We start from the raw sequence: 24,346 nt of genomic DNA, 5'->3' as shown, positions 1-24,346 counted from the left end.
GGGACTTGGCTGTTGGAGCGGTTCAAGGAGAGTAGGGCCACGGCAAGATCTTTGGGACTGCAAGCAGCCACCTCCTCTTCCTTAAGATCATTTAGGAGGTTTAGGGGGTTTGGGCGTGGCTCTTCCTTTCGAGGGAGGCTCCAGGCAGCAGCACAGCAGTCTTCAGGAGCTCACCTGTATAGATCTTCCAGGGGCAGGGGTAGAGTTCATACTAGAGGGGCCGCCCAGCAGCACTCTGCCTCTTCCTTTTCCTTCGGAGGGGTGCAGCAAGGACAGCAGCCTTAGTCCTCCATCACTCCCTTTACACGCATCTCCTGTGGGGGGGAGACTGTCTCAATTTCTTCCCATGTGGGAGTCAATAACATCGGACTCCTAGGTCACCGACATTGTGGGGAAAGGTTATACTCTTCCCTTTCTGGGGTTTCCCCCTCCCATCCCTCCCTGCCCATCCTTCTGTTCGGAAGACCAATCTTCTTTTACTACAACAGGAAGTGCTAATCCTTTTGTCGAAAGGCGCAGTGGAGTTGTTTCCAGAGAAGGAGAGGGGTCAGTGCTGCTATTCAAGATACTTCCTGACCCCCCCAAAAAATGGTCAGTTGAGGCCAATCCTGGACCTGAGGATTTTGAATTGGTTCCTCAAGCAGGAAAAGTTCAAGATGCTGACCCTGTCACAGGTTCTTTTGGCGTTGAACGAAGGAGATTGGATGGTGTCTGTCGACTTGCAGGCTGCTTACTTCCATATCCCGATCCCCAAGTCGCACAGGAAGTATCTCCGGTTTGTGGTAGGATCGCAACACTATCAGCTTGCGGTCCTTCCGTTTGGTCTTACTTCAGCACCTCGAGTCTTCACGAAGGTGATGGCGGTGGTTGCAGCGGATAGCAGTTTTACCTTATCTGGACGATTGATTAATCAAAGCCAAGTCTCCGGAGCTCCTGCAGCATCACCTGCCGTCGAGAACTCAGTTGTTGTTCAATCTGGACTCTTCGGTGAACGTGCCCAAATCTCACCTGGAGCCCTCTCAGCGCCTCCTGTTCATAGGAGCAGTACTGGACACAACATTGAATCGGGCCTTTCCTCCGCCGCAGCGGATTCAGGACATTCAGGCGTTGTATCCAATGTTTCAGAATGGAGCGGTCGTTCCAGTCCTCAAGGTCCTTCGTCTGTTCGCTTCTTGCATTTTGCTGGTCACTCATGCATGCTGCACATGAGGGCTCTTCAGTGGTGCATCTGCAGGCAGTGGTTTCAACACAAAGGAGATCTTGAGGAATCGATAAAGATCTCCAGAGATGCTGCAGAGGATCTTCAATGGTAGTCTGCGGACGGCAACCTTTCCCAAGGAAAGCCGTTATCGCTGCCACCTCCGGTGGCCACAGTGATAACGGATGCCTCCACTCTAGGGTGGGGTGCTCATCTGGGGGACCTGGAGGCCAAAGGTCATTGGACTCCAGGGGAACAGAGGCTTCATATCAATCTGTTGGAATTGCAGGCAATACTTCTGGCTCTCAAGGCCTTCCTCCCTTCCCTTCGCGGTCGGTCAGTTCAAGTCCTAACGGACAACACTACCGCGATGTGGTATATAAACAAGCAGGGAGGAGTGGGGTCGTATCTTCTCTGCAGGGAAGCTCTACGGCTCTGGTCCTGGGTTCAGGACCAGTGGATTTGCTTGGTAGCAAACCATTTAGCTGGAGTTCTGAACGTGCATGCGGGCAATCTCAGTCGGCGCATCTCGACCGTGTGTGGCGTCTTCATCCAGACATGGTCCTTTACATCTTCCAGGTGTGGGGGTATCCACAGATAGATCTGTTTGCCACTCGGGAGAACGTGCACTGCCCGTTGTTCTGCAGCCTCCAGTATCCGGTACAAGGAGCTTTCGGGGACGCAATTCAGATGTCCTGGAAGGGTTAGTTACTTTACACATTTCCCCCCATACCCTTGATTCCTCGGGTCCTGAGGAAGATTCGCCAAGATCGGGCTCAAGTCATCTTAATAGCTCCGGATTGGCCAAGAAGGGTGTGGTATTCAGACCTTCTCCAACTCTCTCTGTGCCCTCCGCTCCATCTCCCTCACAGGGCAGACCTCCTCTCGCAGTCGCAGGGGCAGGTTCTACACCCCCACCTCCAGAGCCTGCACCTACATGCCTGGAGATTGAACGGGGCAATCTGAGTGCTTTTTCTCTCCCGTCTGAGGTGGTGGAAGTTATATTATCGGCCAGGCGACACTCCACCAAATCTATCTATGCAAGCAGGTGGGCTAAATTTGTAAATTGGTGTGGAGAGAATGAAATTGATCCCTTGAGTGCCCACTTATCTGACATACTGTTATTTTCATGTCCCCAATAGTTTTGAGGTTCATTAAGGGTCTCACTAACAAGTTTCCGCCCACTCCATTTATTATGCTACCGTGGGATTTGAACTTAGTATTGACCTTTCTTATGGGTTCGCCCCCTTGAACCGATGCATTCTTGCCCATTGAGCCTTTTAGTTTTAAAAACAGTTTTTCTGGTTGCCATAACATCCGCTAGAAGGGTGAGTGAACTCCAGGCTCTTAGTGTGGAACCCCCATATACTTCCTTTTACAGGGACAAATTGGTGTTAAGGACCAAGGCGGCTTTCCTACTGACAGGACGATCAGCTCTTCGTCAGTTACGTGGGGAAGAGGAGAGGCAAAGCTGTCCACAAGAGAACGCTTTCCAGGTGGGTCTTTCTTTGCATCAAATTGTGTTATTCTTTAGCAAAGAAGGAACCTCCTGTGGGGCTATGTGCCCATTCCACCAGGGCTAAGGTGGCTTCATCGGCCTTAGCTAGAGGTGTTCCTGTGGTTGACATCTGCAAGGCGGCAACTTGGGCATCCCTCCACACTTTTGCCAAGCGTTATTGTTTGGATTCTGAGGTTAGGAGGGATGGCCATTTTGCACGCTCAGTGCTGCAAGATTTCTTGGTTTGACCATTCAGGCACCCACCACCGGGGGCGGTACTGCTTTGGGACTCTATTCTTTAGGTGAGGAATCCACAGGTAGTTGTATCCATCAGAAGAACAAGTTACCTCGCCTTTTCTGGTGGATACACTAACTACTTGTGGATTCGTCACGGACTGGAGTCCTGCTGCCAGCCACACTTTCCTATGGTGCCGTCAAAGCGGATGTAAATACTTGTTAAAGTCAGCAGGACTCAGGCGGTTTACTTTCAATGGGAGCGCCGACATCTAAATACGGCCAGCAGACTGTTGTGGCGGTGGACGGGCTTTCAATCAGAAAACTGACGGCAGGACTGTTACCGCAAACAGCATCATTAATGAAGGGTCAGAAAACCTTTACTAGGAGCAACAATCTGAATCTCCCTAGCTGAAACCCAGCAAGAGAAAAACAAAAGATGTTGCATGGTCCCGCTCAGTTGATCTCCTTCAACCTTCATCTGGACAGTACATTCATTTTATTGAAAATAAAGGCATTAGTGTGTACAGTACATACCCATAGCTTGAATTCAACAAATATGAAACCGTTACTTAAGTTGTAACTATATTTTATATACACTTTTGATTTCTTAAAAGTCAGTTTGTTTTTCAGATTTTCAGATTTGTCATGTTTTCTGTTTTTTACTGGGCATCAAGAATAACTTTTACTTCCTGCAAAAACTTTCAAACCTTGAACTTTGTCAACATATTGTATTATAAAAGATTACTTAACTTACGTTTTAATTGATTTTTCGAAGTGAAATTATGGAATTGCCAGTTTAAATGATTTATTTTTTACATAAATCTGTAAGTCACACATGATGGTTGTCCTGGTAGCCCACTCTTTCCTCTTGTTTGTGTGTGCCAAAGGAAAATAAGGAATTCATTTTCGGAACATTTAATTATAGTATGGATCGGAGATAAATGTGTAGTATTGAATTATGACATTGAGAAAATTGCTTGTCACTTTAAATTGGTGACCAGTGGCATACAAGTGCAAGACGATGTAATGGTGCACACAATACGCACCAATGAATGGGGACCCTGAGTGGTAGATTGTAAAGATTATTAATCTCCAGGTCCATTCATAAAATAGGCCTTGTACGGATGCGTTCTTGAGTCAAAAACTAAAATAGCACGAGATTATTGAGGTTGCCCTATGAACAGTTTCCAAGGATATATTAGCAAATCCGAAATTGTATTGTTTTACATGATTGATTAAAGTTAAAATACAGATAAGAAGCATTCAAAACTTCTTTATATGGCCTTCAAAAATTTACATTCTGCTAATCTGTATTTACTTTTTCATTATACTTTTTTCTGTGCCTGTAACTTTCATGTGACTGTCGTAGGACGTGAATGATACAATCAGTGTTTAATGTTGGCGAGTGTCAACTTCCCCTTAACCTCATGAATTGCATCCTATTGTCTTAACTTGTTTTAGTTTGAACTATTATGAAGACTGACAATGTGGTGTTGTGCAATACCCTTTAATAAAGTAGTATGCACAGGTTAAAAAAATGCAAAGGGCTGCTGACGCTAAAGAATGCTGTTAAGGTATGGATTGTAGACCGCACTAGAACCACATTTTGAAGGGCTTGTCAAGCTGGTCCACAGCTTTGTCCCAACCTTGTAGCAATCTACAAGGGGTAGGCGCTATGCTAGAAGTGCAAACGCTCTATCACAAGCATGACTATATGTTTATGTCTAAAGCAATATCATTATAATCTAATTTCACTAACAATAATCCATTACAAAGAATAGTCCTGCGGTAAAATTGTCACTGACCATCTCCCTCAAACCATTGACTGTTTACAGATAGTTGATCAGAACAATCGATACAAATCCATTGATGGCACGGAAGAGGGCCAAGCCAACTGGATGAGGTGAGTTCATTTGCCTGCTCTCCTCTACCCTGTTGTTTTACTACTGGTTTGCAGCAAATTTTATTGGCTTGGGGATAGACACCACCCGGGGTGAAGTACGTTTCCTTCAGGTTAAACCTATTACAATGTGATCATGTCCGTGAGCAAAGAAAAAGTCTTGTTGTGTGATTTGTGGAAGAAGTATAAGGTTGAACAACATGTGATGCTTGACCTGCCTTCGCAGGAGGCACTTTGGTATACATCTTAGCTGACTTCACCATCCCCCCCTTTTTTCTACAAAAACTGGAATGATTCCAAATTCTGCATCCTTTGCCTGCCTTTCCCTAGATTTATGAAGGAGGAATCATCCCGCTGTGCAGCTTAAAAAGCGAACTCTTGATTCTGAATGTTTATGAATATTTTTCCTTGTGTCCCCTGTTAATTCTAAGTTTCATAATTCAGGTATTGCTTCTGCAGAGTTTTTTAATGATCTGCAGGGCGCATCTTTAAATGGTCAGAAATTGTGGGTTGAGAGTTAATCAGTTTCACTCTACGCCTAGCACTTCGATAGAAAATGTCTATAATTGGGGTTCTGTGTAGGTAATATTAATCATTCATTGTGCAATCAGTGGGTCAAACTGGATTTTCACAATAAGTGGGTTCTCTATTAAATAGGTCTGTATTTTCTCACCTGACTTCTGTGTCCTGATATTTGTACAGCTTACAGTGCCCAATAGCTTCATCTGTATGCAAGAAGCTAATAATTCTTTTTAGGATGACACCAGGTCCTTGGCTGACATCACAATTGTACCAAAGTTATTACCTTATAAATCAGGTTGCGTATGCACTTTATGTGTTTCTTGCCGCACTGAGGCCAGTCACTGGAACGTATTCAGCATTCACAGTGTTTTCCAATTGTACTTGTCCACCTTGGTTAAAGTTGTTATGTGTAATCCAAGTCCTTTACATAATTGCCACAGACATTTTAGGCTCCTATGGCGTACATTTATTTCCTTAAATTAGTTAAGTTTAAGAACTTGGATGTATTCATAATGATATTAATAAAAACCTATATTTTATGACACTTGATGCCACACATCTGCCAAAAAACAGGTTGTTGTTAACCTATGTAATGATACTTCTTTGCTAGCCTTGAATGGACTGAAAGCTCAGTTTACCTTAGTATGATTCAAGCTCATAGCCTACAGATAACAGTTGATGTGAGTGCTGAACACTTAACATACTTAGGTAACTTACTAGATTCCATTTTTCTGTTTCTTGCTCACTAATCACAAGCTGCTCATGAAGTTGCTGAATCCAAGATGTTTCCAAAATTACTTTTTTCCCTACTTTGTGATCCTCGGCAATAGTCCTAGAAGTAAAGAGGCAGGTACCGCACACTGCTCCCAAGTCAAAGCCAGTAGTTTAAACTCAGTTTTAGTGCAGCTCCGAGTGTAAGCCTGAGCCTTTTCAGCAATGCGTTGGGCCCATATCCTATTCAAATTAATATGGTTGCTCTGTTTTCAAAAGAGGAAAACTAATAGGATTATAACTTAGTGTTTGAAAATCCTCCCCAGATAGGTGTCACTGGCATGAGTGAACGGTTAAAGTCTAGAGAGTTGGTTCTGGACGCATTACCCAAGCTACCTTCACCAGTCTTTAGCCCCAGGTATCAAGGAAGTTGTAGCTCTTGTGCTGAATCTTAATTTCAGCTCCAGATGCCTTGGTATGTGTGTCTTGCGATTCCCATAACAGCTGAACCTAGTGATGTGTCTTATCTGTCCTCCTGCCAAGATCCTTCAAATGCAACTCACTAGAACTACATGCCCCTGGGAAGTTTGTATCTTCTCCTAAACCCCTGGGAAGGTTGTATCTCCTCCTAAACATTCTCACAGGACATAGGGGAAAAACATGACCACATTTTCAAGCACAAGGCATCAAAAGGAGATTGTATTTTTCGGTTGCATTTCTATGACCTCCTTCATTTTAGATGCTTTAAGCTGTGATGCCAATGCAGTGCAAACTGATATCAAGAAAATGAAGGAATAGAAAACTATGACTCAAGCTTTTATGGAGGTTACTTCCTTGCCTGTTAATGGATTGGGTAGGACTGTGCTGCTGTCTAGGTCGAAAGGCTTAGAGTGCTATAATTCCTTGATCTCAGAACTCCTATCTGAGCTGTTACTGAAAGTCCGTGTTGTGATTTTGTGGGCAGCATTACTGTTTCAGTGTTTGGATGTGTATCTGGATTTGGGGACATGACTCCATTCAGTATATGGTACTGTTAGGAATTGCACAAACTTGCATAATGATTTTATTAACTTGCAGAATTACTAGTATAGTGAAACTTGTAGGATTACCAGTATAATGAAACCTAAACTAGTATAGGCATTTAAGCGGTTTGCCGAGGTCATCAGCGCTTCAGAGCTGTACAGTAAGAGCAATAAGAACACTAGATGCATCTTTAAAAGATGGGTCTTCAAGTTCTTATGAAATGACATGGAAGCTGGGGCAGTTGTATGTTCTTTAACCAGAGAATTCCTCAGTTTTGTGGCATAGAGTTGATTTTGGTGACAGTTTTTTTGCTTTACATCTTGTGATTTGCAGGATTATCAGGGTAGTGCTTCTTATTGTATGACTTATGTACCTAAGTTGGCTAATGTAAGCGCACAGCTTTATAATGATATTTTGTCACGAGTTAAACTTGCAGGTTGGGTTTACCTCTGAGGGTGCCTCAACTATCACTTTATTGGCCTTTCTTTTCTTCTTAAAGGGTGCAGAGTTTATTTAGGCTGTTGAACGAAGACACCATGAATGATCTTGAGCCCCAGAGTGAGGAACGGGAGGCAAGATTGGGAATCCAGGGGATAGAACTGGAGGATTCATTAGAGGTTGCCACGGTTTCTTTGCTCACAGCGTCCCTGTGGAGTCAGCTTTAAAGGCTATTTTCAATCTATATTATACCCCCGCCAAGCTGTTTCGGTGGTGGAAAAGGCCTTATGACTACTATCAGCAGTGTAGAAGGGGCCCTATTCTCTGGCTGTATTAACCTGCATGCATTTCAGGAGGGAATTAGGACATTCCTAAGGGTAGCTTTGAAGGAAGAGGTCACTCCATCACTGATGTTAATCGGTATTGATCGGAGCACGGGCAGAGACAGGGGGATGCTTTATTTTGTTTTTGTTGCCATGGGGTAGCACTCCTACTTATCATTGCTGTGTATCTGGATGAAGACCCCGCTACAGTGCAGCAGTGGCTTACCTGGATGTTGAGGATGTACAATATGGAGAAAACCCTTTACAATTGTAATGGGAAGAGGGCTCTGAAATGAGGGGCTGTGATTTGGTCGCCTATGGCACACTGGGTTGAGAATAAAATAGGAATGCAGGATTGGCTTGCTTCTAGGGGCTCTGTTTGACAATCGTGGGGGTTATACAATGGAGTTTTATACAATTGGCGAAGGTTGAATTTATTTCATCCTTTGTTTCCCTGAGCTCTGTTCGTCTTTTGGTTGATGATTTACTCAACTTATTATTATTATTATTCATAAGTGTGTGTTTTGTGATAAATTGATCACATGGATATGACTATTTTTGTGTGTGGATGAATTTTCTGTGTGTTTGTTCCAAATAAAGAGAGAAAAAAGAGAGGAGAAGGAGAGCCAGGATACCAGAGTCCCAGTCATTTTCCAGAAACCACTCATTTGTTTGTCACATCGCAGTGGACAATACCAATCCTGAACAGCTTTTTGTTGGTCTTCCATCTCCTCTGAAGCACTGAAGTGACCTTCATATTTCCTGCATTTTGCCTTCCCCAACGATGAGCATTAAACTTCCATTTCACAAATGTAAAGAGCTTTTAAAGTTGTGATGGTTTTTCTACTTGTCTACCCAGATATAGGTGAAAGAGGGTGACCTTGTAAATGGAAGTGAGAGCTAACCATTTTGATTGCTGCAAAGTTTGCTAAACTTATCACCGTAACACCCCATTTCTCCTGCTCATCTTACACTTGTTGTAGTGGCTTCTACAGAACGTCTGTCCTACCAGCTTCAACGGCTATAGAGTCTATAGGATGTGTTAGTGAGCTAGCTTGCTTGGTTCCCATTCGTTTCTACATCTGTGGCCAAAAGTCGAACATGAGGGGCAAGTAAATGAACGTGGACTGTGAAGTTGGTTGAATTTATCCACCTTCAGAAATTTTGACAATAAGATCTGCTTCCTCCTTTTATGTAGAGCTTCTGATATGAAGAGAGGAGGGTTTTGAGGAAGGCGTGCCTTGTTGGGCTGCTTGTCAGAGCAGTCATGTGAATTTAGATCTCTGGATTTCACTGACAGATTAGACCAGATGTTGTTTCCTTTTGGAACAAGTTGATTTCTGTTCTCTATCTGATACTTGTTTTTTCTTACAAATTCTCTGAAAATGTCCTATTGTATACCTTGAGATCAATCACCCAGCTCATTTCAAGGTGCCTTAAGTCAAAGAATGGTTCTTGTTTTGGAAAGTGCATGTCTGCAATATTTTCCCATCTAAGCTGCAGGAGAAAACCATGCTAATAAAATTCAGGAAAACTCTTACAACTTGAATCTTTAATAGATAGAATGCCTAACCTTGTCTGTGTCAGCCTCCATGTTCTTAGCAAGTGCAAAGAGATGCCTTTTGAGTGTATATTGCACTCAATTACCAAGTAATATTAATTAGAGTCACTCAAGTTAGGTGTCTGATAAAGAGAGGTATTTGAGCTTATAACATGAAGCCTCAGACTTTAACCCTAAGTTTATGTATCTAGTGCATAGACTGTAAATTACACTTTAAGAAACTTAAACACAGATGTGATTTGATGTGTCAGTGTTTCTGTTTGTCTTTCTTTAATTTAGAACATTTTACACTCAAACGCAAAGGTCTATAACTCGGTTTCAGGGCCTTTAACAACTGATATTGTAATAGTATGTTCAATGGCATCTGTCGCTGTAGATACACATGTTCTGCATAGCTCGCCATCTGGTGTTGGGTCGGAGTGTTACAAGTTGTTTTTCTTCGAAGAAGTCTTTCGAGTCACGGGACCGAGTGACTCCTCCTTCTGTCTCCATTGCGCATGGGCGTCGACTCCATCTTCGATTGTTTTCTTTCCACCATCGGGTTCGGACGTGTTCCTGTCGCTCCGAGTTTCGGAACGGAAAGTTAGTTAATATCGGAAGATTTTCGTCGGTATTGTTGCGTTCGGGATCGGCGTAGTTAGAGTCAACACCGCATCGAAGATCGACGCGCTCCGGTGCCCTTCGGGGTAGTTTTCGATCCCCCGTCGGGGCCTGGTCGGCCCGACCGCGTGTCGAACAACGTCGATGGAACGGACCCCGTTCCGTTTTTGTCCCAAATGCCACAACAAATACCCGTATACAGACCAACATTTGGTCTGTAACCTGTGCCTGTCGCCTGAGCACAGTGAAGAGACTTGCGAGGCCTGTCGTGCGTTCCGGTCCCGAAAGACACTCCGTGACCGTCGAGCCAGGAGACTTCAGATGGCGTCCACGCCGACAGCGCACTGAGAGTTCGAGGAACAAGAGGAAGAAGAAACCTTTTCGATCCACGAATCGGACTCCGAGGAATTCGACGATCAAAGAACCGTGAGTAAGACGTCGAAAACAACACAGAAGAAAAGTGACATGGCCCAGGGGACGCCACTGCCACCAGGCCATGGCTCCACCCTTAAATTCGGTGACCGACCATCGGCACCGAAAAAGGCCAAAACAGTGCCGAGATCGTCCGACTCTGGTCGAGACACCGGCACGCAGCCTTCTCGGGATCGAGAAAGTGCTGGAGAAAAGCAACAACACCGAGATAGCGGTGTAGAAGCGGCTCAACGCCGAGACAGCGGCACCGACGAAGATCGACGCCGAGAGGTTTCGACGCCAAAAAAAGAAAAAAGCCACCTCGGAGCCGAAAAGAGATACAGGCAGGGTTTTGGTGCCGAAACAACCCGTAACCGACCCAGGTCCAGGCTCTTATACAGAGGAACAATCACTGTCCTCTCAGATGCGAAAGCATAGGTTTGAGGAAGAGCTGCAATCCACCGAAGTGGACCATACGCAAAAACGTATTTTCATACAGCAGGGGACGGGAAGAATAAGCACCCTTCCCCCTATTAGGAGAAAAAGGAGACTGGAGTTTCAAACAGACCAGGCGCCACAAACAAAAATGGTGAAAAAGGTGACTCCGCCATCCTCTCCTCCACCTGTAATTAACGTCTCACCAGCGCAAACTCCGTCACATTCCCCGGCTCACACCACCATGAGCCAAGGTGACCAGGATCAAGACGCTTGGGACTTATATGACGCCCCAGTGTCGGACAACAGTCCGGAGGCATATCCAACAAAGCCCTCACCACCAGAGGACAGCTCAGCATACTCTCAAGTGGTGGCTAGAGCAGCACAATTCCACAACGTAAACCTCCACTCAGAACAAGTCGAGGATGACTTTTTATTCAACACCCTCTCCTCCACCCACAGCTCCTACCAAAGCCTGCCTATGCTGCCAGGTATGCTTCGGCACGCAAAGGAAATATTCAAGGAGCCGGTCAAAAGTAGGGCAATAACGCCAAGGGTGGAAAAGAAGTATAAGGCACCTCCTACAGACCCTGTTTTCATCACCACACAGCTGCCACCAGATTCCGTCGTAGTAGGAGCAGCTCGGAAAAGAGCCAACTCCCACACATCTGGGGATGCACCACCCCCAGATAAAGAGAGCCGCAAGTTCGATGCAGCTGGGAAAAGAGTCGCAGTACAAGCTGCAAACCAGTGGCGCATCGCTAACTCTCAAGCACTACTTGCGCGCTATGACAGAGCCCATTGGGATGAGATGCAACACCTCATCGAGCATCTTCCCAAGGAACTACAAAAGAGGGCAAAGCAGGTGGTTGAGGAAGGGCAGAACATATCAAATAACCAGATACGTTCTTCTATGGACGCAGCAGACACAGCTGCAAGAACAATTAATACATCTGTGACCATTAGAAGGCACGCATGGCTAAGAACGTCTGGGTTCAAACCAGAGATACAGCAGGCAGTGCTCAATATGCCATTCAACGAAAAACAACTGTTCGGACCAGAAGTGGACACGGCAATCGAAAAACTTAAAAAAGACACTGACACTGCTAAAGCCATGGGCACACTCTACTCCCCGCAGAGCAGAGGAACCTACAGCACCTTCCGCAAGACACCCTTTAGAGGGGGGTTTCGGGGTCAGGCTACACAAGCCAGGACCTCGCAGGCAACACCGTCCAGCTACCAGGGACAGTACAGGGGAGGCTTTCGGGGCCAATACAGAGGAGGGCAATTCCCTAGGAATAGAGGAAAATTTCAAAGCCCCAAAACCCCTACAACCAAGCAGTGACTCAGATGTCACTCACCCCCTCCACACAACACCAGTGGGGGGAAGAATAGGTCATTATTACGAAGCATGGGAGGAAATAACTACAGACACTTGGGTCTTAGCAATTATCCAACATGGTTATTGCATAGTATTCCTACAATTCCCTCCAAACATACCACCAAAAGCACAGAATTTATCAAAACAACATTCCGAACTCCTGGAAATAGAAGTTCAAGCAAAAGAATGCAATCGAATTAGTACCAAACACACAAACAAACACAGGAGTCTATTCACTGTACTTCTTAAAACCAAAAAAGGACAAAACACTGAGACCAATCCTAGACCTCAGAATACTAAACACCTACATCAAATCAGACCACTTTCACATGGTCACGCTACAAGAAGTGTTACCATTGCTAAAACTACAGGACTACATGACAACCTTAGACCTCAAAGACGCGTATTTCCATATACCAATACATCCGTCGCACAGGAAATACCTACGGTTCGTATTCAAAGGAATACATTACCAATTCAAAGTATTGCCTTTTGGTTTAACAACCGCACCAAGAGTCTTTACAAAATGTCTAGCAGTAGTGGCTGCACACATCAGAAGGCAGCAAATACATGTATTCCCGTATCTAGACGACTGGCTAATCAAAACCAATTCACTAACAAAGTGCTTACAACACACAAATCAAATCATACAAACCCTTTACAAACTAGGGTTCACCGTCAACTTTGCAAAATCCAACATTTTGCCTTGCAAAGTACAACAATACCTGGGAGCCATAATAGACACAACAAAAGGAGTAGCCACTCCAAGTCCACAAAGAATTCAAAATTTCAACAAGATCATACAACGCATGTATCCAACACAAACAATACAAGCAAAGATGATATTACAACTCCTAGGCATGATGTCTTCATGCATAGCCATTGTCCCGAACGCAAGACTACACATGAGGCCCTTACAACAGTGCCTAGCATCACAATGGTCACAAGCACAGGGTCACCTTCTAGATCTGGTGTTAATAGACCGCCAAACTTACCTCTCGCTTCTATGGTGGAACAGTATAAATTTAAAAAAAGGGCGGCCATTCCAAGACCCAGTGCCACAATGCGTAATAACAACAGATGCTTCCATGACAGGGTGGGGAGCACACCTCGATCAACACAGCATACAAGGACAATGGAACATACATCAAACAAAACTGCATATAAATCACCTAGAAATGCTAGCAGTTTTTCAAGAATTAAGGGCTTTCCAACCAATTATAACTCACAAATACATTCTTGTCAAAACAGACAACATGACAACAATGTATTATCTAAACAAACAGGGGGGGACACACTCAACGCAGTTGAGTCTTCTAGCACAGAAGATATGGCGCTGGGCAATTCACAACCACATTCGCCTAATAGCGCAGTTTATTCCAGGGATCCAGAATCAACTTGCAGACAATCTCTCTCGAGATCACCAACAGGTCCACGAATGGGAAATTCACCCCCAAATTCTAAACACTTACTTCAGACTCTGGGGAACACCTCAAATAGACTTGTTTGCAACAAGAGAGAACGCAAAATGCCAAAACTTCGCATCCAGATACCCACACAGGCAGTCCCAAGGCAATGTCCTATGGACGAACTGGTCAGGGATATTTGCCTATGCTTTTCCTCCTCTCCCTCTCCTTCCTTATCTGGTAAACAAATTGAGTCAAAACAAACTCAAACTCATTTTAATAGCACCAACTTGGGCAAGGCAACCCTGGTACACAACACTGCTAGACCTATCAGTAGTACCCCACATCAAATTGCCCAACAGGCCGGATCTGTTAACACAACACAACCAACAGATCAGACATCCAGATCCAGCATCGCTGAATCTAGCAATCTGGCTCCTGAAATCCTAGAATTCGGACACTTACAACTTACTCAAGAATGTATTGACGTCATAAAGCAAGCCAGAAGGCCGTCCACTAGGCACTGCTATGCAAGTAAATGGAAGAGGTTTGTCTGCTACTGCCATCATAATCAGATCCAACCTTTACACGCAACTCCAAAGGACGTAGTGGGTTACTTGCTTCACTTACAAAAATCTAACCTAGCCTTCTCTTCCATTAAAATACACCTTGCGGCAATATCTGCATACCTGCAGACTACCTATTCAACTTCCCTATATAGGATACCAGTCATTAAAGCATTCATGGAAGGCCTTAAAAGAATTATACCACCAAGAACACCACCTGTTCCTTCATGGAACTTAAATGTTGTCTTAACAAGACTCATGGGTCCACCTTTTGAACCCATGCACTCTTGCGAAATACAGTTCCTAACCTGGAAGGTTGCATTTCTCATCGCCATTACATCTCTAAGAAGAGTAAGCGAAATTCAGGCGTTTACAATACAAGAACCTTTTATCCAACTACACAAAAATAAAGTCGTCCTAAGGACTAATCCAAAATTTTTACCAAAGGTTGTTTCACCGTTCCACCTAAATCAAACAGTGGAACTACCAGTGTTCTTCCCACAGCCAGATTCCGTAGCTGAGAGGGCACTACACACATTAGATGTCAAAAGAGCATTAATGTACTACATTGACAGAACGAAAAACATCAGAAAGACTAAACAACTATTTATTGCATTCCAAAAACCTCATGCAGGAAACCCAATATCAAAACAAGGTATAGCCAGATGGATAGTTAAATGCATCCAAATCTGCTACCTTAAAGCAAAACGACAACTGCCCATTACACCAAGGGCACACTCAACCAGAAAAAAAGGTGCTACCATGGCCTTTCTAGGAAACATCCCAATGCAAGAAATATGTAAGGCAGCCACATGGTCTACGCCACACACGTTCACCAAGCACTACTGTGTAGACGTGTTATCCGCACAGCAAGCCACGGTAGGTCAAGCCGTGTTAAGAACATTATTTCAAACCACTTCCATTCCTACAGGCTGAGTCACCGCTTTTGGGGAGATAACTGCTTACTAGTCTATGCAGAACATGTGTATCTACAGCGACAGATGCCATCGAACTGAAAATGTCACTTACCCAGTGTACATCTGTTCGTGGCATCAGTCGCTGGAGATTCACATGTGCCCACCCACCTCCCTGGGAGCCTGTAGCAGTTTGGAAGTTAGCTTCAACTTTGTACATTTGTATATATATTATTTTAACCTTAAATAGGTACATACTTAGTCACTCCATTGCATGGGCACTATTACTACAATACAACTCCTACCTCACCCTCTGCGGGGAAAACAATCGAAGATGGAGTCCCATGCGCAATGGAGACAGAAGGAGGAGTCACTCAGTCCCGTGACTCGAAAGACTTCTTCGAAGAAAAACAACTTGTAACACTCCGACCCAACACCAGATGGCGAGCTATGCAGAACATGTGAATCTCCAGCGACTGATGCCACGAACAGATGTACACTGGGTAAGTGACATTTTCATTATATAGCGCTTACTACCCCTGACAAGGCGTCAAAGTGCTTTAGCTCATGTCAGTGGGCTGTAAGGCTATAACATGGGTCAGACTGTATTAAGTTTAGTTTAAAATGATGACTTTTTTGTAACTGTTCTTCCAGTCACCGCACATTCTGTCAGAACTGTGCCCACATTACACACCCCATATATGTTAAACAAGGGTTACGGAGACTAACATCTACAATGCTGAACAAATTGACAGTCTGGAAGTTGCTTCTTCATCTGTAGTGACAGAGTAATAACAACAGGGGATGACAGTCATAACTTCTCATGTGTCTATCTAGATTTCCATAATACGGAGTCACACATGACTTAATGCCACTGGTTATTTCTGTGGGTAGAAAACTTTACGCTGGATGGAGGATGAGGGAGGCAAGTCATTGGCATACTGAGTGCACAGGAAGGCAGATGTGGCTGTGTATGTGGTTACTTACTGTTTGCGAAGGTTGTGTGTTAAATGAATGAGTGCTGTTAGTTATTGAATGGGCGCATGTGTGCAAAGTGGTGTGTATGTATGTGATAGGCCTGTTGTGTGTGAAGGTCTGCTTGCAGGTGGCAATGCTCTTTTATGACTACTTAGATTCACCTGGTGTCTGTGAGCAGGGCTGCTTGCTGTTCCTATTTGTATGTCCACTGCAAAGAGTGCCAGATACGTGAATTAAGAGTTCCTGTACTTCCCACACCGTTTCATAACAATCAGAGAAGTTGAATATCATGGAAAGATGCTCTGTCTTATTGACTTATGCATAAGTAAATCCAGATGCAAACCTTACAAAAGTACAAAAGACTTGACTGCTTAACGTTTTCTGAAGAAAATAATGTCAAAATAACGTTTCTATCATCTTAAGGGCGTAAATGTATGTTTAAGGCAATAAAACTGGCAAATGCAATGTGGTCTATACGAATGAAAATTAGATTGTGATATGAGAACACCAGAGTGCTCCATAGACTAGTTGGACATGGCTTTCTTTTACCATTAGTCATTGTGGTTTTCATTTTGGAGGGATGGAGTCTATATCCTCTTACTCATGAAGGTGTTGTCTTTTGGAGTAAACAACAATAAAACATCATGCCGTGTTTCTTCTCACTCCATTTTGCTGTGCACTTGACATTTGCTCCGGTCAAGCTAGCTCCCTGAAACCTGCACACTACCAAATGATTATTGAGAACTGAGAAGTGCATTTGAAGCTGCAAGGCATCCAGGGCCCTTCTCCCATTCATAAACCATAAGCTCGACAAATATAAATATGGGTTTACACACCTTACACAACTCACAATACACATGAAATAGACACTCACAGGATCTCAGATGTTTTATGTGTTTGAGTGTGCGGTTGAATGCTATGTGGGTTAAAGACTGAAAGCCTTCATACTCTTTGCCCTGTCTAGAAGATGTAGAGGTGAAAGTGGCCTGAATGGTGTCTGGCACGCATCATAGGGGTTGAAGACGAAAGATGCAGGGATTCGTCTTTTACCCATTTATGCTTTGTGGGATTGACAACCCCCCCCCCCCCCCGAGGAACATGGCAACCTTGAGTGAAAGAAAACGGAAACCCAAGTTCTCCAAAGAAGAGTTGGATATTCTGGTCACAGAGGTGACTAGGAACGAAGTCGTGCTGTTTGGGAGGGAGACAGTGCCGCTTTCTCATGGTGACGGGGACAAGATCTAGGAAGGCATAGCCAGGAGAATCACCTCTGCCTGCCAGGTGCCCAGGTCTGTTAAAGCAATTAAACATTGGTGGGATGATATGAAGAGGCGAACCAAAGACAAGCTGGCCTTCATGCAGCGGTCCCTGGCCACCACTGTAGGCAGACACCCACCGCCAATTGTACTGACAGCCAGGAGGAAAGCCATTGAGTCCACGCTTCATGCACAGCAGGCACATGGCTTCCGAAGAGCAGACCTGGGCAACGGTGACAGTCCATCATCAAGCTGTAAGTATGACTCCTTATCGCCTATACTGTTAATTGTGCTGTGTTTAATGTTCTTGGACAAACAATTATTTGTGCTAGCATTAGTTATCTTGTGCACCAAGAGTAGATGAGGTAGAGGGGAAAAGGTGGAGCACAGGGAAAATAATTTCCTATTTCTTTCGTTCTTATAGAAAAGGTAGGACCCCACCAGTAGCAGTGTCAGGTTATGCAGCGAGCTCTTCTGTTCCTCACTTTTCTCAGGAGAACACTTTTAGAGTCAGGGTATGTGGAAAGGAGGAGGTATCGGTTAGTTTGGGGCTAATAGAAGGACATATCAAGACCACAAAAACCACTGATAGTTTGATCAAGGGATTATAGTCTCATGAGGCAGAGCATGTTTTGAGGAAAAATCCCTATAAACACCGAGTAGCCTAACTTTTCGATTCTACTTTGTTTATTTAAACAACATAAAAATGTACTTCAAGCATCACAGTTGATAGTAATCACGAGTTTTAAAACGTACTTAAAAAAAGGACACCAAATATTAAAAACTAAGAAGTGAGTAGGAAAAAGGGAAAACAGGGCAGCTGAGAGGCTGATTACATAATACCTTTAGCAACATTATGAATTTGAGCATTTGGTCATGTGTTTCCAGCAGCAACTAAATATAATTAATGTATATCATACAATAGCTATTTTATGTTCCAACTCATAAGCTTCATTAAAATCGTTCCACAACTCTTTAAAAGTGGGTACTACGTTACTTCTCCATTTAAAAAAATCTGAATACCTGTAGTGGACATAGCATTAAAGACAATGGCCCTTAATACGAACAATGTTGAGATCTGAGTTTTATTGATAACACTGCATCCCTGAAATTGTCCCCAGATAATGTTGGCAGGTCAAACCTGATGAGATTTACAGAAGGAAAAAATGCCTGAACAAAACTGGGAAATATTTATTTTTGGTTCAGTAAGCAAGAAAATGTGCACGTTAACCCTGTTTGCAGGGGTGAGCTCAGAAGAGACACAGATTCTGTGAGAATTTCTAACTTTTTTTTTGCCCAGATGGATTTTTGAATGGCTGTAGCCAGGTAGTAGCTGGAAATTATATGTTTGATTGCATTTGTGGCTGTAGATACACATGCTCTGCATAGTCCTGCCATCTAGTGTTGGGTTAGAGTGGTGCACGTTGCTTTTCTTCGAAGAAGTGTTCTGAGTCACGAGCTAAAGTGACTCCTCCTCTCTGTGATATTGCACATGGCATCGACTCCTTTGTTTGATTGTGTTCTCTCCGCCGTCAGGTTTGGACATGTGTGTCTTTGCTGCATATTTCAACTTGCTCCAGTTCAAAATCTTTCCTCTCTCTTACTCTCTTTCAACTGTATTGTTTCCGCTCATGTTTTTCCACCTTATCACTCTCTTTGAATCATCGGTCCGGGCTCTGACTGCGTGCCCTTTGGGTGCCTTGCTCTACTCTGGCCTATTTTACCACGCGGCAACGATGGATATGCCACCCTAATGAATGGACTACATTCAATTTCTGCCCTCGGTGCCACACTAAATTTCCACACACCGATCAACATCTGTTGTGTAACCTCTGCCTCTCCCCGATCACCAAGAGGATACCTGTGTTGTTTGCAGATCATTCCGATCGAAAAAGACGTTTGAAGACCGAAGGGCATGCCGATTGGAAATGGGCCACAAGACTCTAGACGCCACCCCAGGCATCTTTGGGGAGGTACATGCACAGGAGGAAACTACGGAGGAACAGAAGGCCCTTCCCATCCAGTCGGACATCAAGAGCCACAAGATCACCTCCGTGCAACCTTTGAGTACTATGGCCCCTCCTGCCCACCCCAGGACTCTTAAGAGGTCCTTTCTAAACGTCATGGGTCTGCCTCTGCCACCAGGCCATGGTCGGAACCGAACAACAGTTTTGGCTTCCCCGCCTCTCGCCCAACACCGAAAACATCAGCCAAGATCAAGCCATCGTCTTTGACCTCCTTCAGATCGGACCGAGAGATTGTCTCCGTTTTGATCTGAGCTGAACGCCTACAGCCTTCACTTCCGTGCCGACAAAAACTCACCAAAACACACAGAGACGAAATCATTGGACCACAGAGACTCCAGCCAGTCTGCTGCTACCCCTTCAACTGTGGAGCCTATATTGGACACCAAGGACGGTTGTCAGCACTGCCTCTAAATTCAGGATGGTACAGGACGCATTATTGTTTCACCTCCTGTACTTTTGAAGAGAAAGCTTTCCTTTCAGGAAGCTTTGGACATTCCTTCACCTCAGAAGAAAAAAAACAAGGACAAGACCACCAGCCCATCTTGTACGCTTTCTCCACCATCTCACCTATACTGGGAGATTACACTCCTCAGGGATCCCCTTTATTTAGTGGGAGGGATTTGGGTGAGCCACAGCATGACCCAGATCCCGGGTACATTTACGATCCTGACCCCATCCCTCTAATGACCCAGACCTCTACCCTGCACGCTCCTCACCACCAGAGTACACTACTTCCTTCCAACAAGTAGTGGCACGACCAGCTGCATTCCATAATGTGCAGTTACATAAGGACCCAGTTGAGCAGGACTTCTTGTTCGATACACTTACCTCTACACACAGGGGTATTCAGTACCTCCCAATGCTCCCTGGTATGCTTCATCACCTGTTGGAGGCTGGCTTTCTATATAATGTGCAAAAATGATTTACACTGTGCAGAGAGTCTGGGCAACCACACCTTGGTATCCAGAGGCAAAATAGATCACCTAATTCTCTATTTATTTGGTAGCTTGGTCGAGCAGTTAGGCCAATCCAGGAGATGTTCTAAGCATTTGTTGTACTCCCAATATCAATAAATATGGACACACACTCGAAAGAATAGCTCAAGACCAATTTACAAAAATACTTCAGATTTTTATTAAATTTTTAAAGAACAAGATCATCAAAATCAGGTAAGTACTTTTTAAGTTCTGATTTTTCAAGGTTTAGCAAAAGTTCTGTTTCTGTGCATAATTACGCACCATAGGAATCAGTGGGAGAAAAATTTACATTTGCATATAAAGTCAGGCAGTGCTGTCACAAGTGTTACCTTTTTTTTCCAGGTTGAGGTCGTCGAGATGTCCTGTGGGATAGCTGGAGAAGTTCAGGTGGCTCCCGGTTCCGGCTGGAGCAGTGGCTGACGGTCTTGGAGCTGGTGTGCCACAGGGAAGGGGGCCACTTAGAAATGTACTGCACAGGGGACTTGGAGGTAAGCCTGGTGGGTCCCCTTCGATGGTGGAGGTTGCAAGGGGTTAGGGACCACTAGAGCACAGCTGGTTCTCAGATGCAGGGAAAAGGGAGGCCGGGTGCAGAACAGAAAGGTCAGCTGAGGGTCGTGCTTCAGCGAGTCTTTTGAGCCAAGTGCAGTTCACTTCGAGGGTGGTTTGCAGGTCAGCAGGGCTACTCTGTGGGGTAGTTCTTAGGTATCCTCAAGTACCTCGGCTGGTGCTTGCTCCTGGTCCTTGGAGTCCAGAGAGGACTTTTCTTCTGGGTGTTTGACGTTAGGGGTCCAGTACCCCAGGCTATTGCATGGTTCAGCCACTTGAGGTCACAGTGCCACCAAACTTGGCACACTTGCAGGATTTGTCCTCTGGGTTCGCTGGGTGAAATTTGGTCCAGCTGCTATGTCCAGTTCGTTGGTCAGCGGCTGGTCAGTGAACTGGACTCCACTAGGTCTTGTCTGCTGGGTACAGGGAGTGCTACTCATCTGGAGGGAGGTTCTTGGCAATTTTTGGAAGGGTGGAGTAACTCTGGGGTTTCTTAGAGCCCATCCGATGTCCAGTTGACCCTTCTGGAGCAATTGTCGAGTCTTGGGTGCAACAGGCACGGTTTGGAGCCTTTTTCTTTGTGCAGCAGGTCATCTGTTCTCTAGCCTTGGGTCCTCTATGTTGCTAGCTTTCTTGTGTTCATTGAATCTCATCTGCAGTTCTAGGGATGCCCACTAAATACTGCATTTAGTGAGCGTTTAGGGGAGTACCTGGCAGTGGCCAATGGGCCACTTACCTTAGGGTGGCTACACCCATTATGTGACCACTTCCTGCGGGAAGGATCACATTCCTAACGCTGATAGGCTATTTTCCTGCCATCCAAGATGGAGGAAAATGAAATGGAGTGGTCACCTCGTCTGCCCCACCAGAGGGGTGGTGCAAGCTGAGGGTGGCCACACCTCCTAGTCTTTGTGCATTTTCCCACTGTCTCTCCCGCCAAACGTTGGGGTTTGAAACAGAGGTGGCCATCTGCTGCTGTCAGCAGGGCTGGGGTTCGAGTTTCAAGGGCTGCAAGCCCTTTGAAGCTCGCTTCCTGGGCAGTGCACATTCCTGGGGGAGGAGGTGTAACACCGCTGCCCAAGTAGGGCTTTTTTTCTGGTCCAAGAGAGCATAGGCTCTCTCCCCAGGGATCCAGACTCCTGCCTGGTGGTGGCAGGCTGGTTTTAACTAGCCAGCAACCGTACCAGGGTGGTGCAGGTTTTGCAGGGGCACCTCTAAAGTGGCCCTGGGTACATTTTACACTAAATCTAACATTAGTACCAGTGAGGATTTATTATTCTGAAGTGTGAGGTACCAAACAACCCAGTGTTTTGAGTAGCCATCATGTAGGTGGGAATCAGTGTCCAGCACATGTACTTGCTATGGCTTCCCTGTACACTTTCTATGACTTAAGGTTTTGTAAAGACACAGTAGGGGCATATTTGCTCATGCAACTATATGCCCTCAAATGCATTATAGTGCACCCTGCCTTAGGGCTGTAAGGCCTGCCAGAGGGGTGACTTACCTATAGTGCATGCAGTGTTAGTGGACAGGGCACTCTTGATGAGTGTCATGTCGAGTTCGCAACTAAATACACATTGTCATGCACTTGCAATGGCAGTCTGCATGAGGCTGGTGTGGGACCTCAGAGTGGCACAATTGGTGCTGCAGTTCTGGGGGCCCTCTTCAGCACCCATGCCCTGGGCACCAGGGTTATCATTTACTAGGGACTTACAGGGGTGACTAAAGTGCCAAAACATAGTACAGTTTTGTAGAAAGAGATCTGGCCCTGGAAATGTGTTTAGCATGGGCCTAGGGCACTTACAATTTTGAAACCACATCATTTTCCAGGCAAAAGCTAGGGGGCTAACCATGCAAAAAGAGGCTTCTCTCACAGTCATGCTGACAAACTTTTTAAGGTACCTGTCCGCTCTAGTGTTATCACCCCTCGAGTTGACAAGAAATATAAACCAGCTCCCTCTGACCCAATATTTATTAGATCTCAGGTCCCTCTTGACTCATTTGTTGCCCCCATAGCACAGAAACATGCCAACAGTCAGGCCACTGAGGACTTCCCTCCACCTGAGAAGGAAAGCACAAAAAATGATTCTGCTGGCAAAAGGGTTGCTGCACAAACATTCATTGGCGTACTGCCAGCTTGCAAGCATTGTTGGCCAGATACGACCGGGCTCACTGGGACGAAATGGAGGAGCTCCTCAAATTCCTACTAGAGGAGCACTAGAAAAGAGGGCAACTAATTGTTGTTGAGGGGCAGACAATTTAAAACAGCTCAATTTGTTGTACTGTGGATGCTGCAGACACAGCTGCATGCAGCATTAATACTAGTGTCCTCCGAACACAAATGGTCCTTAATATGCCCTTTGAAAAGGAGCACCTTTTTGGGTTTCATGGGACACTACCTTTGAAAAGCTCAAGAAGGACACGGGCACAGCAAAGGCCATGGGTGACCTACACAGAGTCATTTGTTGTTGCCCCGGTTTTAGAGGCTCCTTTAAAACCACATCCTCAGAGGCATCTACATCACTCTACAGACAGCCTCAAGCCTCCTACTTTAGGGGTTTCTACAGAGGTTCATTTAGAGGCAACAATAATAAGGGACGAGGTAAGAGCACTGCCTCCGAGGCTCTTCCTCCACTGCAAAGCAGTCACTACCTGCATCTTCCCCCCCACTCATTCCACACCTGTTGGGGTAAGGCTGCAAAACATTCGCACTGGGTAAATATCACCACGGACCAATGGGTCCTCTCCATTATCCAACATGGTTATTGTCTGGGTTCATCACGACTTCTCCCATAATTCCCCCTCTCACCCACAGGCTAGCTCAGGAATACCTCACCCTTCTCAAAGAAGATGTCTAGTCCCTTCTTCTCAAAGGGGCCATAGAGCCTCTCCTGTTGCAACACCAAGGGTAATGAGTATACTCCCTATACTTCCTAATTCCCAAAAAAGACGGTTCTCTCAGGCCTATTCCCGACCTCAGACCGCTAAACCAATACATCCTGTCAGAACCCTTTCACATGGTTACTCTTCAAGATGTTATTCATCTTCTACAGCCAGGCGGGTATATGACTGCTCTATATCTAAAGGACACCTACTTTCATATTCCCATCCACCTTGCACACCGAAAATACCTAACATTTGTAATTGCAGGCAAACATTACCAGTTCAAGGTCCTGCCTTTCGATGTCACTGCCGCTCCCAGAGTCTTCACAAATTATTTAGCAGTGATTGCCACACACCTAAGAAGGCAGAACTTGCACATGTTTCTTTATCTAGATGACTGGCCCATTGAAAGCCAGTACCTTAGAACAGTGCCAGTATCACACACAGTTGACAGTGGATCTCCTTCACACACTGGGTTTCACTCTGAACTTCTTCAAGTCCCACCTTCAACCTCTTCAGGTACAGCCGTATCTAGGAGACAGTGAAGAGTTAGTG

General features: G+C 45.0%; 1 protein-coding gene across 3 annotated transcripts in view; it reads left to right on the top strand.

The window, feature by feature from the left end:
- PRDM11 (PR/SET domain 11) overlaps positions 1 to 24,346 on the top strand; it is a 230,238-nt gene that overhangs the window by 106,224 nt on the left and 99,668 nt on the right. For all 3 annotated transcript variants that reach the window (XM_069221784.1, XM_069221785.1, XM_069221783.1), the window contains one exon: positions 4,769 to 4,836. In XM_069221784.1, the coding sequence (XP_069077885.1) occupies positions 4,769 to 4,836 (68 nt within the window). The remainder of the gene's footprint in view (positions 1 to 4,768; positions 4,837 to 24,346) is intronic.

The sequence above is a fragment of the Pleurodeles waltl genome, chromosome 3_1 (assembly GCF_031143425.1).
Source record: "Pleurodeles waltl isolate 20211129_DDA chromosome 3_1, aPleWal1.hap1.20221129, whole genome shotgun sequence".
Taxonomy (NCBI): Eukaryota; Metazoa; Chordata; class Amphibia; order Caudata; family Salamandridae; genus Pleurodeles; species Pleurodeles waltl.
This window is presented reverse-complemented; position numbering and strand designations above follow the sequence as displayed.